Below are 19,068 nucleotides of genomic sequence, written 5' to 3'. Positions count from 1 at the left end.
CTCCTTCCGTGTCAAGCTCAAGACCCACCTTTTCCAAATAGCTGGCCTGGCTCGACCATAACTTAGTAACGCTCCTGATGGGTTTTTTTTAATTTGGTCATTTTATTAGGGGATTTTAAATTGTATTTTTTAACTGTCTTTCACTTAAGTCCATCCTCCTCCATGCACATATGTATATGTCTCTGTTTTTTGTATATATGTTTGTCTTATGTGTATTTTTTATCTGCTTGATTGTACGCCGCCCCGAGTCCTTCGGGAGAGGGTTGCGGCTAATCAAATAAAATTATTATTATTATTATTAGTATGTAATGTTTTTTATTTCAAATTGTACCCATTACCTTTGGAGATAAAAGAATTATGATGAGCATGCCATCCTTATGATTCTTAACTTCTGGTGTGGCCTTCAGGGTGGCTGATGCAAAACGAGCTGTGGACCTGGACAGAAAGGCTGCAATGCTGGGCAGGAAGCTTGTCAAAGGTCTAGAGATGGATGATGAGGAAGACGATTACTATGATGTATCTGACATGGAGTTCTCTGGGATTATCTTCAGCTCTGTAAAGAGGTACTTTCCAACCTGAGTAATGCTTCAATTTCTTCTCAGAAGAAAACAGACTTCAACCTGATACATTCCAGATACATTAAACGGCAATATCCAGTATCTTAAATCTGCTCTAACTATGGTGCGAAGATTTATTTATTTCTTAGGGAGTTAAGGGCAAACACTTCTTCAGACTTCCGAAGGGTAGCTGCAGTTTCAAATTGAGTAGGCTTTCACTTGAATATTTCCACACTAGCTCCTGCAGGGAAGAAAGAAAAGAGAAAGAAAATAGAACTCCTATAGCCACATTTTTGGGGATAGGGTGCGATCAAAAACATGGCAAGTAAAGAATTAGCTTTCTTTTCCCTGATTTGATGCATACTGCTACCCCACAGCAGGATAATTTGCAAGTTTTGATGATTTTGGCGTAAATCTGCTGGTGTAGCCATCTGTTAAAACTTGCTTCTCTCCACACCTTGTACATTAAGGAATGTAGTTGGTAGCTGTTTTCCTATCAGTGAATGTTGGTGGGTGGGGGTGGGAGGGAAGCAAAAACTGGAGAAACCAACACTTAGTTTTCTTAGCTTCTCCCACATTAAGCCTGTCAGCAGAGCCCTGTTCCTTGATCTGATTACTGGGGAAGAAGACAAGTCAGCAATGACATCAATGCAAGTATGTGGTTAGACAATTCTGCTTCCTCCGGGGCTGGAGGAAAGCTCTGGAAGGCAGCTGGCAGGCTAACTCAAAGGTGGCTAGAGTGTATCAGAAAGGGGAAGACTAAGTATTTAGCCAAACATTCCTTTCCAAAATAGTATGTTATTTGGGTTTATTGTTAGCATTTATATTTATGTAATACTGAAACTCATGTGTCTGTTTGTAACCTTCATTTGGGCAAAATTGGAAGGTATATTGGAAGTTATTGAACCCAAGTAACCCAAATGGATTGCTTTACAAAATGCTGGGACCAATGACATCCATGGAAATTAAATTTGGGGAAGCTGTGGCTGCTTCAGTGCCATCACACCTTCTGTTTGCACTACTCAGAAACCTACCCTCTTTCCTGCCTCCCTCTGGACTCTGCTCCCAGTCAATTAGCTTGGCAGGCAAATGGCAATAGGTTGCTTTGGAAACCAAGACTGAAATCTCTAAATAGCAGCGGGCAGCAAGGGAAGGATGAGGGAGCCACTTGAATGCCTCCTTGTAAGGTAGGCCTGGCTGGAGGGTAATGGCAATCAACAGATGAAGCCTCTTCCTCCCTAGAGAGAGGGGGCCCTTGTGGACATACTGAGATGAGGAGTGGGGGTGCAGTTTTCTTTGCCATCCATGGTTCTCCTTGCTCCCCCTCCACTTAGCAAAGTGGCAAGCAGTTTGGCCAAAATTATGATTGTTCAAACATTTATTACAATTTGTACTATTTGTAAATTAGCATTGGCATTAACTAGCAGTCCCTGACAGAACTTATTTTAAAAATGTTTGATTTCAAGATACGAAATGAATTATCAGAATAATTATATAATGGCATCAGTAACTTCAACATAAATAAGATAAGTTTGGGAAATTGTTAACCAACGACATGTAGCAACAATATCTTTTTGCAGATTAGGTATAGATATCTCCTTTGAATTTTTAGAAAAAGGGTCACAGTAACCATGCCATTATCACAAACAGAAGTGGTAGTAGATATATTTACTTACTTAGGCTTGCATGTTTCTTTAATCCTTGAAGATTCAAAGCAGTTTACAACATTTTTTCCAGCATAAGGATTTTTAAAATTTAGTATGTGCTTATATTGAAGCGCAGTACAAATGAAACTAATACATCAGTAACACCTAGAGGAATTTTTATTTAGTAGATTGCACCAATACACATTATTCCCATGTTTACCATCATAATAATCCTATAAAATTAATCTGCTGTGGGCAGATTACTCAATGAGTTTGCATTTGACTTAAACTAAACCCATGGTTTTAGCTACTACAGTGCACTGTTTTGCTACATTTTGTAGTTTGAATGTAATAGTACGATTGCATATCTTAATGGAAATGTAAAATTAAATTTAAATACTTTCTTTTCTTAAAATTAAATGTTGATTTACTGTCATCCTGCTGAAACAATATTAACTAAGAATACATCCCAATTAAAAAGTGTATTGAGCATTATTAATGAAATTAATTTAGTTCTTCAATAGACTTTCCATTTCCATAAACTGTAATCTTGGGGAATTGTCTGCATTCATACTGGTAGATTTGAGTAAGCATGTAGCTATTTATTTATTATCTTTTATTCCAATGTTCTCTGCATACCAAAACTAAAATAACAATTCAAATAAAATGACAAATCAGACATGTAATTAATGTTCGATATTCCATTTTAGTCGTTCTAAGGTTTTCTCCAAGTGGGATCTGAATGCATCTCCTAGACCACAGAACTTCCAGGTGACGTATCTGCCACTTTTACTGTGAACTTTGCATTTATAGCCCTTTTGAACCAGTGGGGTATATTTGAAATTATGAGAGGATGCTCTGGTATTCACATAAAATACCTATCCTGAATGGAGCTGGCCCTACTTCACAATAGTGCTCCGATGGGTGTAGCAGGTTATAAATAACCCAGTTACAAGGTAAATTTGTGAAGTTACTTCTTGCTTTTCCTGTATTCCCCAATGATGTCCCTTGTTAGCCCAGTTTATCTTGCCTTTTTTTCCCTGCCAAATAAGCAGAATCTAAAGAATGTACAGGGCTGTGTTTTGTTTTTACAAAATAAGTTTGTGCAATCCAGAGCCATGCTTGTCAAAAAAAACGACACTAGAATTTAGTAGTATTTTTGTTTTATTTATTGAATATAGCATTTTTAATTGAAGAATTAAAATCAGGTGGACAGAAAGCTTGGCAGACATACAGTATATGCATAGTTGACCTCTTAGAGTCTCTGCCAATAAATCATTCGAAAGAGTGCTCTTTGACTCATATTTCTTACCGGATTTTGAAAACCATGTATTTGTTTATAACTTTCAGTAATGATTGAGCAATCATTCCAGCAAATTTGAAAGTAAAAGGAAACACTGATTGATTGATTGATTGATTGATTGATTGATTGATTTTTTACAAATCAACAAGTTGTAAAAACAAACAATGAATGCTGGAGATTTGACTCCAGAACCATTCAAGCAAGTAGTTGATTTAATTCCTCTCACTTTATGCTGATATATCCAGACTGATTATAGGAAATGTTTTGTCTCCCTAGATTGGCATTAACATAATTGAAGCTCAGAAGTTGGTTGGAGTTAATATTGACCCTTTTGTGGTACTGAAAATTGGAGGTGAAAAAAGACACACAGCAACACAGAAATCCACCAATTGTCCTTTTTACAATGAGGTAGGCTAAACTTGAAGAAAGTGTACATAATTCTATTCTCAGACTTGTCAATCTAATGTATGTGAGAACAGTTATAGAGCCAACTACAAAAACTGCTGATTTAAACCATGAAATACAACTCAACTCCTTGCTTAATTCAGGAACTTTATTTAGAATATTCCTGAGAGACAGCAAAGGAAGATCTGTTTAGACACATCTGCTAAACAAGAGACCTAATCTGTTTCAGAAATAGATTCCAATCTCCAAGGACTCCTAGGCAGGTTTCCCTAACAATTAGTCATAATTTGTTTTCATCTAAAAGCACATTCTGTACTCTGGGATAATATGGAGTATGTTTTGGCCTTTTTAAACATGTAAATTAATCTTAAAGCCCTATAGAAAGGGACCTTTCATTTAGAAACATTGGGACATGAAAGGAAGCCCTTTTCTTACATAGCTTCTTGTTGATAATATTCTGCATAGTATTATATGATGCTGCTTGGCACATTGTAGAACTTAATTTTTACACGAAATGTAATGTTTATATTTTTTCCTTTTTTTTAGTATTTTACATTTGATTTTCATGAACCAAGAGATATTCTATTCCACAGATTGATAGAAATTTCTGTAAGTACAGTAGCTACTATGTATGGGGTGGGAGTGAGATGAGGGTAGATGGCCTTACATTATATCATGAAGTGAGCAATGAATTAAAACTACAGTTTCTCATTTATTCTTCTAAAGTTGCAGCTATTCTTTGTCACAGATCGATAAGAGCTAATCATATCATATTTATCATGTAGGCAGCCATTAGAGATGTATAATCTTTACTTTGTGCATTTCTCTCATAAAAATGTATTATTATTCAGATATTTGACATTCTAGTTTATCAAATAATTCAATTAAGCATACAATTATGAAAAGAAATACTTGGTAAGTGATGCTACTGAGAAAAATAAGTTTGACTTATGGTCTTGTAGAAACTAATTTGTGAAGCTTGTTTCAATTTCAATGGTATTAATACCATTTAACTTGGCTATGATTGCTACTTGCCATCTTGCTTTGAACCCAGTTATCAGCTGTTCAGTGACCTCCCTACTCTCAACTCAAATGCTAGGCTCTTCTTGGCAATAGTTGCCTTCTGTAGGTCTCTTGTCTGCAATATGTCTCTTGAGAAATACCATTGTGTTCATGTGCAGGTCTTCCATTCAAAGAAGATTCCTTTCCTAGGCACTCTCATAGGCAATTTCAAGATAGATCTTGAGACTGTATACAATCAGCCAGGTACTGTATCCCGAGGCTATTATCATACTAAAAGTTGCTTTTTAGTTCTCTTTTGCCATTGCTTTGAATTACCTGCTTTGAGTCCATAATGTTCGAGCATATTATTGTGATTTGATCAAAAGCTAATAAATCTTTTTGTGATAAGTATCATTCACATCCAAATGAGAATTAAAAATGAGCTCTCCCAGTACTTGATCCCTTCAAGAAGGTCCATGATCAAGATTCTTAGCTGAGAAAAATTGAGTTGGTTCATTAAATCTGGCCAATATTTTCAGGGCTGGTTGAAGATTTTTTGCTACAAGAGGTTGATCGCATCATGTTTGTGAAATTTACCCAGCTCACATGCTCATTCACGTGCATAAGCGCAGCAGCATGTCTACCGTCCCTGTCCTGTCCATTTATTTGTACTAATTTCCTTTGTTCATATCCATGTTTATACGTACACCTGTTATCTTGTAGATGTTTGCCAAATGAAATGAAATGAAATAAATGAAATAAAATATATTTGCAGTGAATTTGTTTCACTTTCACACTTTGCCCATATATTGGAGCGCTTGGTACTTCACATTGCCTAATTATCTACCTTCTAAAATCTGGTGTCATTTGGGATTAGTACTCCCAGAGTTTCTAAATATATGTGATGGGTGCCAGGTTAGGATTGGTGCCATTTGATTCTCATGGAGATTGTTTAGTAAAAGTTTATGTGCTCTGTGTTATAGCTTTCTTTATAATCAATCTGAAGAACTCTGCTAATTTCTGGGAAGCAATAACTAATCTATGCTTGCTAAGTATAATGTCAATCCATCAGTTTTAATTTTCTTCTGGGCCCTTTGTTCAAAACACTGGTAGTCTAGATTTACAATTTGTAGGCATTATTGTTTGTTTATGTGTTTATATTAATTACATGACCACCCATCCTACACTAGTGGTCCTGGGTGGTATATATTGATTAAAAACACAAAACGTCATAACATACAACCCATCAGGTAGCCAAGGATACATAAACAATAACCCCACTCACAAAAAAAGTACATCAACAAAAGCAGAGCTCCCCTCACCTTCTGACCCAAACTCCTAATAATCTAAATTAGATCCAGAGAAATTGTGATTCAATTGTTCTCTTTATGCATTTAGACCATAGGTTCTACCAGAAGTGGGCTGTGATTAATGACCCAAAGGACACCAGAGCAGGAATTAAAGGCTTTGTAAAGTGCAACATTTCTGTCATGGCTCGGGGGGATGTAATGGGTTCCTTTCCCGCCTCATCCAGCAGTCAGAATGAAGACATTGAAAAGTAAGTCTGTGGTGGTGAAAGGTGTGTAGAATGTTGTATTATGGAATTAGTAATAAGAGAACTGCTTTCTTACTCCTAAGGAGTAAAAGATCCAGAAGTACAGCGCTTAATCAAACTTGGAAAGTTTGCTTTATTTATAAATTGTATCATTTAGCACAGGAAAGGAGATAAGTATTCTAACAGAGTGAATTTTAGGTCTTCTCTTTCTTCCTTTCTCAATCTAAAATGGTTATCTGTCCTCTTTTACATTTGGGATCTTCTCCTTGTCCCACTATCAGTACAGGCCACCCATCATTTCCTGAGTGCAAGAATGGATAATGTCATCTTCCACCCACATCTATATTTATTTTGAAACTCCATGTGAACACTGGTTTTATGCCTGAAACTTTTTTAAGCATTTCTGAACCATGCAAAGAATCCAAAATACTATGAACTCTGTATTGCTAGTTTCCTTTGATTAAGAATAGAATAATCCTTAAAAAAAAGTGGAAGGTAGGAGACATTGAGACATTTGCCTACACAAAGCTAGAAAGTAAAGTTCCCTTTTCTGCATGGATGGGAAGGGAAAGAAGTAGGGCAAATAACCAATCGGGTTCTGCAGTAGCCATATTCTGGAGTGGGCACCAACCCATTGCAGTCTTGACTTGAATTTTTAAACTCAGCTTCAGCAATAGTTGAAAGCAGTAAGAAAGACAGCTGTGTCTGGCTGCAGTGTGGATTTCAAAAGATCATCTCTCTTAACTGATCAAATATCTTCTTTTCAGGAACTTATTGCTTCCTAAAAAAGTTCCAGCTGAGAGACCCTGGGCCAAATTCTGCATCAAAATATACAAGGCAGATGGTTTGCCCAATATGAGTGCAGGAATCATGGGTGGCTTTTCAAAAATAGTGAGTGAGAAGAAAGTCTTCATTGATCCTTATGTGCAGATTTCTTTCTCTGGACAGCAGGTAATTTTATTTTTTCTGCATATTTTCTTATTGAAAGATTCATTAAATAGACTGATTTGTTCAATTTTAGTAATGAACTTTTTGAATAGGTCATGTAGAAAAGGACCAAACATCAAGAACTTAGGAAACAGTATGACCCAGTCCTCTAATTGCTGGTTGTGGAATAAATTCCAAAGCTTCCCTAATGTGCTTAGGCAACTTTCCCTAATGCCTACAACTTCATTTTGTTCCTGCCTCTTAGTCTTGCAATATACAATTAATAGAAGCCCAATGTAGGATTTGCTGATGGTGTAATAGGCGACCTAAGGCTTTTCCTAATACTGAGTTAAAATATTATTTGTCCCCATCTGAGAGTGATGTGGTGGCTCAGTGGTTAAGATGTTGGGCTTGTTGGCTGGAAAACTGGCAGCCCAACTTCAAGACCCAAGTGTCACACAACTAGGCAAGTTCCCGCCCTTGCCCCAGCGGCCCCTCCCAATCTAGACGTTTGAAAAGATGCAAATGTTAATAGATAAATAGGTACCACTTTGGTGGATAGGTAACAGTGCCCAGTGATGCCATGCTAGTCACATGACTGCAGAAATGTCTTCAGTCAGCACTGGCTCAATGGCCTTGAAACGGAGATGAGCAACACCCCCTATAGTCGGCAACAAGTAGCAAAGTAAAATCCACAGGGACTCCTTTACCTTTACTTTACCTCATCTGAGTTAGGCAGAAATATTGTTCCTATTGTCAATTCCTATGCGGCCTGTATTCCAACCACAGCCAGTCAATGACTGATAATGGATTTCAAAGCAAGGCAACTTCATGAGAACAAGAGGAATAATAAGCATGATTGTAGTTGATTGTGCTGTATAGGAATTAGATGCAAATAGGGACATGAACACAGTGCAAGACTCTTTAAGGAAACTTTTTTTCAAATGTGAATTACTTCGTTTATATCGTTCTGATTAAGTGCATGAGCACTAAAGTTAAGCTTATAAGAATATAGAAATGACCATAGAACGATTCCCCTTTAAGGAAAGGTGACAAAGTTTGGAGGTAATTGTTTGTTTAAAAGATGGGTAAATGGGACATTTATCCTAGATGGGAATTCAGGGAGTTGCAATTTCAAGACATCTGAATGAGGTCAGGGAATGATAAAGCTGGTCTGAATAATTCTGTGCTTCTTCACTCTTCTATTTCTGCCTTATCACCAATTGAGTTCTCTGGTTCTGTTCTTATAATATTGTCTTATTTAGGGAGAAACATCAGTTGAAAACAGCACTATAGAACCAGTTTGGAACGAACAAATAACATTCATCGAGATGTTTCCACCTCTTGTTCGAAAAATAAAAGTCCAGCTACTGGATGATGCAAACATTGGAGATGTTGCCATTACTACACATTTCATTGATCTGCAACAAATATCTGACCCTGGAAGAAATGGTGAGTTTGTCATAGACATTGTCTTATATCAGACCGTAGTTCTGTCCAGCACTGTGTTATCAGAACTGCTGTTTTAGCTGACTGCAAGTCTCTCCAAGGTATCAGGCAATATTCTTTCCAGCTTTAACCCAGGAGAAGTCAAGGATAGAAGCAGCAAAAATTAGATTGGAAAGCAGTGATTTTGCTATTGAGCTGCAGCTCCTTAGAGCATCACAGCTGAAATACGATGGTCTTTACCTTTTGTCTATTACCCCATTTGTCTATTTAATTTAATTAAACATTAATTAATAGTATCCTTTATACAGTTACAGAAAAACAATGAATTGGGTCAAATTTCATTATAGTCATGGCAGCATGTGTAAAATACTCTGTAGGATTGTTTTGACTATATTGTATAGGCTAATCTTATAGAAATAGAAGAAAACTTTAAACAAAAGGTTTTACTTACCATAAATGGTTCACAAAAGGGAGTCGATTTTTATCAATAAAAATTCCACAGGGCCATTTACCAAGCAAGCTTTATTATTTTTGCACATCAGTTTAACATACCTTTCTGGTGAACATTTGAGAAAGATGCCTAATACAGCGATAAATGGCCAATTGAGGTTTTGTAAAAGTTTTGCATTGTATTTTCTTCTTGTCTTAATTAAGTATAGTAATACAGATTGCAAATGTATTGGAACAATGGGACATCTTTTTCTCAACTATAGTTCAACTGAGAATAGAATAGAATAGAATAGAATTCTTTATTGGCCAGGTGTGATTGGACACAGAAGGAATTTGTCTTTGGTGCATATGCTGTCAGTGTACATAAAACAAAAGATATGTACAGTGAGAGCACATGAACCAAAGACAAATTTTGCTGAGAAATTATTATATACAGTATCTATGTCTACTTCTGTATGTGGTGAGACATAGCTAGGAAATATCTGTACTGATTCACACCATGTTGAGGGATACAGTCACAATTACTGCTCTGAATTTTTGAGTGATAACCACATGCCACATATCTATTTACAGATAGTCCTCAACTTATGACCATATTTGGAACTAGAATTTCCATTGCTAAGAGCCATCGTCGTTAAGTGAGTTGTGCTCAATTTTATGACCTTTTAAATTGCAGTTAAGTGAATTGCTATGGTCATTAAATGAACCCCATGGTTATTAAGAGAATCTGACTTCATCTATTGACTTTGCTTGCCGGAAGCTCCATGGGAAGATTGGAAATGACAATCACTTGACCCCAGCACCCTGCAATCATTGCAAATATATGTCAATTGCCAAGCACTTGGATTCTAATTATTTGAGGGCAGGAATGTTGTGATGGTCATAAGTGCACAGACCGGTAATAAATCAATTTTTAGTGCAGCCATAATGTTGAAAGATCATTAAGTGAATGGTTATAAGTCAAGAACTACCTGCTTAAGATAGATCACCAAGGAAGCATAGCCTGTTAAAATGGTCTTGTAAAAGTGCAAATCTGAACCAAATGCTGGTATATTCAAAACCATATTTTCTTCCCCCCAGGATTTAATCCCACTTTTGGACCAACTTGGGTAAATTTATATGGTTCATCCCAGAATTCAACCTTGCGAGATATACACAAAGATCTCAATGAAGGTCTGGGTGAAGGCATCTTCTATCGTGGACGCCTTCTTATGGCCATTACAGTAGAAATTTTTACTACTATCCAGGCAGCGGAAAAGAAGCCAGCAGAAGTTCTTAAAGGGGCCTTAAGCAAACTCAAGTTGAAGAAGAAGAGTAAAAAGGCCAAAGAGAAGTCCAGAACTTCTGTCAAGGAGCAGCATAAAAGCCAGCCTGATATTAGTACCACTGAGGAGGCAGAACAACCAAGTGAAGTGATTGTGGAGGTAGAAGATCTCCATCCTCTCCCAGAGGTGAGTCTTGGTGATCAGATCACAGAAATCATAGGGAAGTGAAATTATTTTATATGAGGCCTTCTCTATATTTTGTGTTTAATAAATGAGGGCTAAAACATTATTTCCCCCATTTAACATTTTCCATATTAAACTTTAAACAGTAAAGAAGTGAATACAAATAACTGTAATAAATGTTAAATATTGTAAAACAATGTGATCTAAATTAACAAGATAAAATCCTTCTTTTGAGTAAAACATTAGGCAATTTGCAATCTGTCATTGAATCTTTGGAATTTTTTTATTTCTTATTCTCCCGTCCTCCTAAGAGTTATGCGTATTTTTAAAGAAGATGTAGTAATTGTTCAATGACTTGTGCCACTGATTTTTTTACTTCATTTTTTTTAATTTTACTCAAAAGATTAAAGTACAAAATCAAAAAGAAAAAAAGTGATCATAGACAAACTAGACAAAGACAACTGTGAATTAAAAAGGACAACCCCCCCCCTTTTTTTATCTCCCAGTTGAATATCCAATCTATTGCAACAATAAGAGGTTGTTGCAAAAAATAAAAAAGTTGTAAAACTCCAACAAGGGGTTATAAAATAGGGTCAGAAGTTAACTAGTTGTAAATCTCTGTTTAAAGGTCCAGTGAAGCCTTTTAAAAATAAAAGTTATAAAAGTTATTTGAAACTTAGTTTGCACAGCTATCGCCCATAAAGAAATTCCTGTCTATCTACTATTATTTCCTTTCCATGTATAGAGGTGATCTTTTTCTGAGGACAGAATGCTTCTGCCTTCCGCTAAGATCTCTATACCAGGGGTGTCCAAACTTGGGAACTTTAAAACTTGTGGACTTCAACTCCCAGAATTCCCTAGCCAGCTCTGCTGGGGAATTCTGGGAGTTGAAGTCCACAAGTCTTAAAGTTCCCAAGTTTGGACACCCCTGCTCTATACATTACTAAGATCAACATCCTTTTTAAAAAAAAAATAAAAGGAAGAAATTAAAAGTGTTTTTAGGTAGCTGAACTTCAGCATAGAGAAACTTTGGGATGAAAAGGATTAAAATAATTATCATTGCTTTTCCTGATCAAAGCATCCATCTGCATAAAAAGGAAGGCACATTATGAATGAAAAAATGAAAACACCCCTTATGTTTTAAATATCCTCAAAGTTGTTTTATTTTAAAATCTGGATTATTATCTGTGCCCTACCAATCTTAATATATTTAGATGCAATATAATTTGTTTTTTTATTCCTTAAAGCAGAATTCAGCTTTCAGCTCCCACCCGTTAGACAAATATTGTGTTATGCTAAAGTACTGCCAAGTCTAAATACCATTATGGGTGTGGTGGTGGGGACACATTAAATTAAAAAATATAGTTTGGATTAATCTGTGAATCAGTATTTTATATTATCATAAAGGAAGAAACTGAAAACTGAAAACTTTTTCTTCAGAATGCCCTAGGAGTGAAAGAAGAATTCCTTCTGTTTGCATCATTTTTTGAAGTGACTATGATGGATCCCTCAGTTGGTACTAAACCTATGAAGTTTGAAATCTCTATAGGTAAGTGACAGAAGCTTCAGTTCTTTTTAATTTAAAACAGATTCTCTTTTTCATCCCTCTGCCATGCATTTTTCTCTTTCGTCCTTTACTACAACTCTGCAATTTTGTTACAGCCACCTCTAAGTTTAAGTTTACTTTATTGTCATTGCGCCTCGTACAATGAAATTAAATGCCATCTTCAGTGAATATCATACATAAAAAAACCTATAAAAATAAAACAAAACCACACATCCTTCACATTCTACACAATTGAATAGATAAGCCTTGATACTGCATTAATATTGAATTCAACATAGTTACTTCGTTGGGATAGAAGCTGTTTTCAAGCCTATTTGTCCTTGTTTTTATTGTCCTGTACCGTCTGCCAGATGGCAATAGTTCAAAAAAAGGGTGTCCAGGATGAGATGGATCTTTAAGAACGTTTTGAACTTTCTTAAGGCAGCGGGAGCTATAAACTCTTCCAAGGAAGGGAGAGGGCAACCAATGATCCTCTGGGCAATGATGTTAACCCTCTGGAGTGCGGTCCTATTATCCACTGTGCAATTAGCAAACCATACACAGCAGTGTTGGGTTTCCATTATTTTTACTACCGGTTCGCTCGTGCACAGAAGCATCTGGGTGGGTGGGTGGAGGCTTATGCCACTGCAACTACCGGTTCGCCCAATCCAGGAGCAACCTACCTCTGATACCCAGGTGCAGTAAGTTAAGATACTTTCTATAATGCAGCGGTAGAAAGTCACCAGCAATTTTTCTTTCGGTTGTTTTTTCCTGAGAAGTCTCAGGTAATATAATCTTTGCTGGGCCCTTTACCAGTGATGCAATATGAGCGCCCCAGGTCAGAGTCAAGTATTATTATTATTATTATTATTATTATTATTATTATTATTATTATTATTATTATTATTATTATTATTATTATTATTATTATTATTATTAATTTATTTATTATTTATTAAATATTATTAAATCTTTGGTGAGATTCACAGCCTTTGGGGCTGGTCGGTAGCTCAACAGCTAGAGTCCAAACCAAGGACCTAGGAACTGTTAAGGTAACATCGGAGGATATAAGCTTATTATTGTTGTTGTTGTTATTTATTGTTTTTTTAAAAAAACCAGTTCTTTTATGAACTGGTGCCCTTCAGATGCATAGGTCCAGAACTACAGTACTTTTAAGTCCAGTGAACATGGTCAAAGTCCATGACTTCAGGAAGTTCAGATTCCAGCATTTCTTAGGTGGCACCTGCTGGGAAGAATGTCATATGATATAATTTTTCTATTTAGACTGAGTTCATTGAGAAAGCTTCCAGTTCTCTTTATGACTCCATAACTTTATTTGACTTTAAGAGAATAAGATTTTTATTCTTGTTTAGTTTGCAACTGAGCTGTGGGTTTGTCTAAGAATTAATAACTATAAAATAGCTAAGGATTTCCTCATTGAGGTACTAACAATAAATAATACTCTCTCACTATTGCACTTCAAATAGCTGAAAAAAATGGAAATATGTTAGTTTTCCCTGTCTGAGTAAGAAAAAAGAGGGAACACATGATTGCTCTAAATTCAGACCAGATTTGGCTTAGAGATGGCCTTCATCAACCTGATGTATGAGATGGAGCATATCAGTTGATGCCCTTAGAATTATGATCCATGGTATTCTTTTGGAGTGCTTCAACAAAGAGGATTGTCCAGCTATCTTTTGCCAAGTCTGAGTGAGGAAATTTGACACCAGCTTGTAGGACTTAGGCCTAAACTGTCTGCAGGACTTCAGTTTCTTAATAGTCTATCTGTGCTCTCAGGTTTTTTTTTTTTACAAAACAACTACCAGTAGATAATATAATATCAATAGTTATATTTTTTAAAGACAATTATGACTATATGGTTTTAGTTTTATATTTTCATAAGTGGCCTAAACCAGCTTATGGAATTGGAGGCTTATACATTACGTAAATTCATAGAGATAGGATAGCTAGATAGCTAGATAGCTAGATAGCCAGAGACAAACAGACAGACAAAGTAGATATTATGATTTGTAGATTACAAATGTTATCTTTATGTTCAAATGAAACAAAAATTGTGATATAATTAAACATATTAAATGTGCTATGATAACAAAGAATAAACATGTTTAACTTCAAGGGAACTATGGGAAAACTGAAGAAGTTACTACCAAGAAGTCTGTGAAGGGTGAGAAGGGAGAAAAGAGTGAAGAAAAAGAGCCTTTGCTAGATCCCCTTTCAGATGAAGAGCTGGATGTTGAAGTCATGCCTCCAACAACAACTTTGCTTGATAAGTCTATGATAGTGAACCAAAGACCAGAACCCACTGAATATGACAGGTAATTTCTCAATAGTTTTATGTCATTTGGATTTCCATATTTTAATCAACATACCATTAATTCCATTTGCAAAGAAACCAAGGTATCAACCTTAGTGTTCATTCATGACAGAAAATCTATTTTCTAAACTAAAATTTTCTCTCTCTCTATTGAGTAACTTATATTGCATCTGCAATATTCACATTTACCTGGTTGATAGGAGCCAGTTTGAATCTCGCTTCTTGATAACAGTATTTCTTTTATGCTTATGGAAAGCTCATTATATTTATACTCCTAATCCACCAGGAACCATTCAGCAGTAAATTAATGTTTGGAATTTTAGGACGATCCTCCAATTTTAGTTCATGATAGAGGAATTCATTTTCATTTATCATGAGTGAGCAGTCTATAGCTCAGAAGCTATACAAGGCCTTCAACAGCAAAAGCCATAGTCTTAGCAATGCTCAGCAGCATGCAAGAAACTGCCACTGTTTTCTTATTGCCATAATTGTGGAAAAATTAAGCAACCAGGTTCCCCACCTGGCAATAAAATGGCAGGAATCAAGTTGTTTATTTCTTACATCTATTTGCAGCGGGAAATAAACAATCTGTAGTGGATCAGTGGGAGAAAAAGGACTATGGATTGAGAAAGATACATAAATGTATGTAAATGTGTATAGGAGAAGTTAAAAGTATGTAACTACATGTATGAGCCACGGTGGCACAGTGGTTAGAATGCAGTTCTGCAGGCTACTTCTGCTGCCTGCTGGCTGCCAGCAGTTTGGCAGTTCAAATCTCACCAGGCTCAAATTTGATTCAGACTTCCATCCTTCCGAGGTAGGTAAAATGAGAACCCAGATTGTTGAGGGCAATATGCTGACTCGGTAAACTGCTTAGAGAGGGCTGTAAAGCACCATTAAATGGTATATACGTCTAAATGCTATTGCTATGTGAATAAGGCGAATCTATGTAGCATTCTGTGCACCTCTTAGTGCTGAAAAGATTGCCCACCTGTGAACCTGTGACAGGTTCACGTAGCGGAAACAACTCTTCCTCTGCCCTATAGGTTTTATGTTTATATTCCTTTCCCCAAAGAAATAGCAATTCTTTGTTCTATGTACCGGTAGTTTCCCTACTGGGCTTCTTACCAATAATTGATTAGGGTTACCAGGGGTAAGCAGCAGCTTTGCTGAATAAGACAAAAATTTGGCAGCTCAGATCTGGTAACCCTAATCAAGAGAACTCTAGCAGGCAGGCAAATATTAGTTGTTTGTACAAGCTTAAGCATTTTCTGTATACCGCTGTTAGCTCTTACAGCTGCCTTCCAATGCTGCATGAGAAACCCTGTGTTTATGTATGGAGCTACTGGGAAGACTACACCTGGAGACTCTATAATTCCAACTGGATTGTCAAAATAGCAGAGCGTTTGGTAAGTATCAGGTTGCCTGGAAACTCTGTCCAAGCCTGCTGCTTTTCCCCACATAATTGATTTCCTGGGAACATATGTAATTGTTTGGGTAGAGCTAAATCATGAATCATATTAAGAAAATCTTCTTGATTTCTTTGCAGAATGATAATTCCTGTTGCTTCTGGGTGACACAATACTTTTGGTGCAGGGTATATACAGTATTATGCCTCCATTCTTGCAGTTCTCTCCTGTGAAAATTAAATATAACTTTTCCATCTTTAGGTACCTTTTTTTCTATCTTATTTTGCATTTATGTATTGAATTGATATGGTCACTTGCTGTTTTAATGAATGCATTGATTTACATTGGTTCAGTATATTAGCTGCTGTTGTAAAATATTTAGTTCTGAGTTAGTTAGTCTAGCAATATTTTTTAATCATAAATATATTTTAGAAATGTGATTTTTTGAAACTTCTGCATGAATTTTACGATATAGATCATATAGAGCATAAATTAATTATCTTCCTGGTTTTACATATTGAAATAAGTGGTTTAGTAAAATAGATGTTTATAACTGTACATTTCATCAAAACTTGTTTAGTAATGATTATTTTAAATAATTTTATAGAACAATTTCATAGTTTTTTTCAATCCTTATATCACAGAGAAATAGGACTATACAGCTTATGATTAAAGTTCATGCTTCAGTACATTTAGGAATCCATTCTTGTGTTAATGTGATCTATTTAAAGAACCCATCACATTAAGCTGAGATATAATTTGGCTGTGTCTTTTTATTCAAAATAGCTGTTGAGTTTTGTTAACTTGGGTTTATGATCAAGCATGTTAGTTGAGTCTAGCTTTTTTGCTGCCATAGGAGTATGGACTAGAAGATGTAGAAAAACTCTTGAGGAGACCAAGATCAAAAGCAGATGAGAGGCTTCGTCAGGTTTTGGAGGAATTTGTTGCTGGATGTAGGTCAGTAAAGTTCTATTGCCTTTTTACTGGATGTAGGTCTATATGTTTTATTTAGATCCACTCTAGAAATACAAGTTTGCTACAAAACACTTTATTGCAAAAATGGGACCTCTCACATATTTTATTTTTTATTTATCAAACTTGTATGACTCCCATCTCACCAAAGATAATTCTAGGAGGCTTACAGACATTGAGTAAAATGCAGTATACAACACTACAACAATACATAAAGATTTTAAATTTAAAAATTCAGTTGAACTAAAACTAAACAGAATGGAGAGAGAAGAAGCAAAGTGTGCCCAGGGAGGAGGTCGGATATTTTCTACATCATTAGCCATAGTAGTATTTTGAAGCATATTCATGTTTGTCTTCTGAAATATAACTTTATAGGGTCCTGATACTTTTTAAGTCCACATATTAATTCAGAAGGGAGAAAAAATGATATTGTTTCAGAACTTTTGTGGGATATTTCAAGGTAAAATTATTCAGAGCTGGATTTTGGGCTTTTAAGACATTAACATGCATTTAAAAATGCTTCTGGGTAGTTCTGGGTACAATTTTATAATACTGAATGCACAGTGGAGCTCCAGTTTACTTGATACATGGATTTCATACATATGAGTTCTAATTCCACTGCAATTTACAGCATTTGCATAATAATGCCAATTTGTAAGTGACAAATGATGTGATGTGCACTATTGGCTCTTTGGCTTATTACACATTACATATTACACAAAACCTAGCAGATTTATAATAGATTTACTGCTTTTATTTTGTTTAAACTAATATGATTCATCTTCCTGGGCTTGTTTAGTTTTCTTCTTCCTCTCAGTTTACCACTGCTCTAGAAGGTAATTTGGACTGTGAGAAAGTGACTAGGCTAAAGTAACCCAGACAATTCCCATATCCAAGAGAGAACTAGAACTCATAATCTTCTGATTTCCAGTCCAGATCTTAACCACTACACCAAAGTGACTCTTAATTTCTCATTTGCATGAAAATGTCATTCATTTGTATTTCATTTAATATACTTTAGCATATAGTAGATATCCTCTAGTCTCAATCAATTCATTAAAATGTAATTGCAATGTATACTGATTTCTTCTAACTGTGTGTAGAGTCATAAATTATGGGATTTCTAATTATTTGTAAATTTATGCAATGTATGTTTTCATAAATTAAAACTTAACAGTATCTCTAATTTCAGACAGTATTCTCTTAATGTGGACAAAAAACCAATGACTCGTCCAAATAACCTTGATCGATGTCGGATGAAATCTCTTCCACAAAACATTGTAAGTTAGGTAGCCAGGCTATGTTAGTGTTGTAGATCAGCCTGATTTAGTGCCCTGCAGTTGTAAGGAGACATCACATATTGGTACCTACCATATTAGGTAGATTAAGAATGGCTGCTCTAAAGAGATGGACTGCTTGCTCTAAATTTCAGGAACAAACTTTGAATGCTGAGTGTGACATTATACATAAAAACCCAGGGGTCTGTTAGAATATTGCTTTTCAGAATTTCTCAAAGACAATACAAAGGCCTACAAGGTGAACTTTCTAGATCAATTAAATCCAGTTCATTTAGGCTTTCTGTGTGAAAATATCTTTATTGCAAGGGAGAAAAACTGCATTGACAAAGGAGATCCAAGTAGTAGTCAGTCATACACGTAACTTCTCTAGCACCAATCATAATTTATATTAATGAACTCTACCAGGAACTGGAACTCCTCTGTAATAAAGTCTGGCATGGAATGAGAATGGAAAAGAGAATTATCTTTATCTGAGGTATCTGGAAAGGGACTCAGAAAGGTAAAATGGTGGCTCAACTATGCTAATGAAGCCCTATTCTTTTTTACATGCCTGATATTTGTTTCAAAAAGACGATGAGAACTCAGTCTGATTCCCTCTTTTGGTAAATATATCTGATTAGCTAAAAACATTACTTTCCTGATGTTAACAAAACAGTTTAGTTAAGAGTTAATATTCTAATTTCTGACTTATTTTATCACCACATGTGATTACAATGAACTCTTCCTGAACTCTCACTGAGCAGCCGGTATGCATAAAACAAATAAT

The 19,068-nt window shown here is 35.8% G+C and overlaps 1 protein-coding gene across 2 annotated transcripts in view; it reads left to right on the top strand.

Annotated features, from left to right (window-relative positions):
* Nucleotides 1–19,068, top strand: part of LOC309390156 (fer-1-like protein 4) — a 62,140-nt gene that overhangs the window by 10,019 nt on the left and 33,053 nt on the right. For both annotated transcript variants that reach the window (XM_081949242.1, XM_081949241.1), the window contains 14 exons: nt 408–563; nt 2,914–2,974; nt 3,783–3,914; nt 4,458–4,520; nt 5,093–5,177; nt 6,312–6,471; nt 7,236–7,419; nt 8,661–8,847; nt 10,375–10,745; nt 12,183–12,291; nt 14,426–14,624; nt 15,912–16,032; nt 16,889–16,989; nt 18,197–18,284. In XM_081949242.1, the coding sequence (XP_081805368.1) occupies nt 408–563; nt 2,914–2,974; nt 3,783–3,914; nt 4,458–4,520; nt 5,093–5,177; nt 6,312–6,471; nt 7,236–7,419; nt 8,661–8,847; nt 10,375–10,745; nt 12,183–12,291; nt 14,426–14,624; nt 15,912–16,032; nt 16,889–16,989; nt 18,197–18,284 (2,017 nt within the window). The remainder of the gene's footprint in view (nt 1–407; nt 564–2,913; nt 2,975–3,782; nt 3,915–4,457; nt 4,521–5,092; nt 5,178–6,311; nt 6,472–7,235; nt 7,420–8,660; nt 8,848–10,374; nt 10,746–12,182; nt 12,292–14,425; nt 14,625–15,911; nt 16,033–16,888; nt 16,990–18,196; nt 18,285–19,068) is intronic.

The sequence above is a fragment of the Natrix helvetica genome, assembly GCF_964273705.1.
Source record: "Natrix helvetica genome assembly, chromosome: 3".
Lineage (NCBI taxonomy): Eukaryota > Metazoa > Chordata > Lepidosauria > Squamata > Natricidae > Natrix > Natrix helvetica.
The sequence above is the reverse complement of the archived record's forward strand: the minus strand, read 5'-3'. Positions and strand labels throughout refer to the sequence as shown.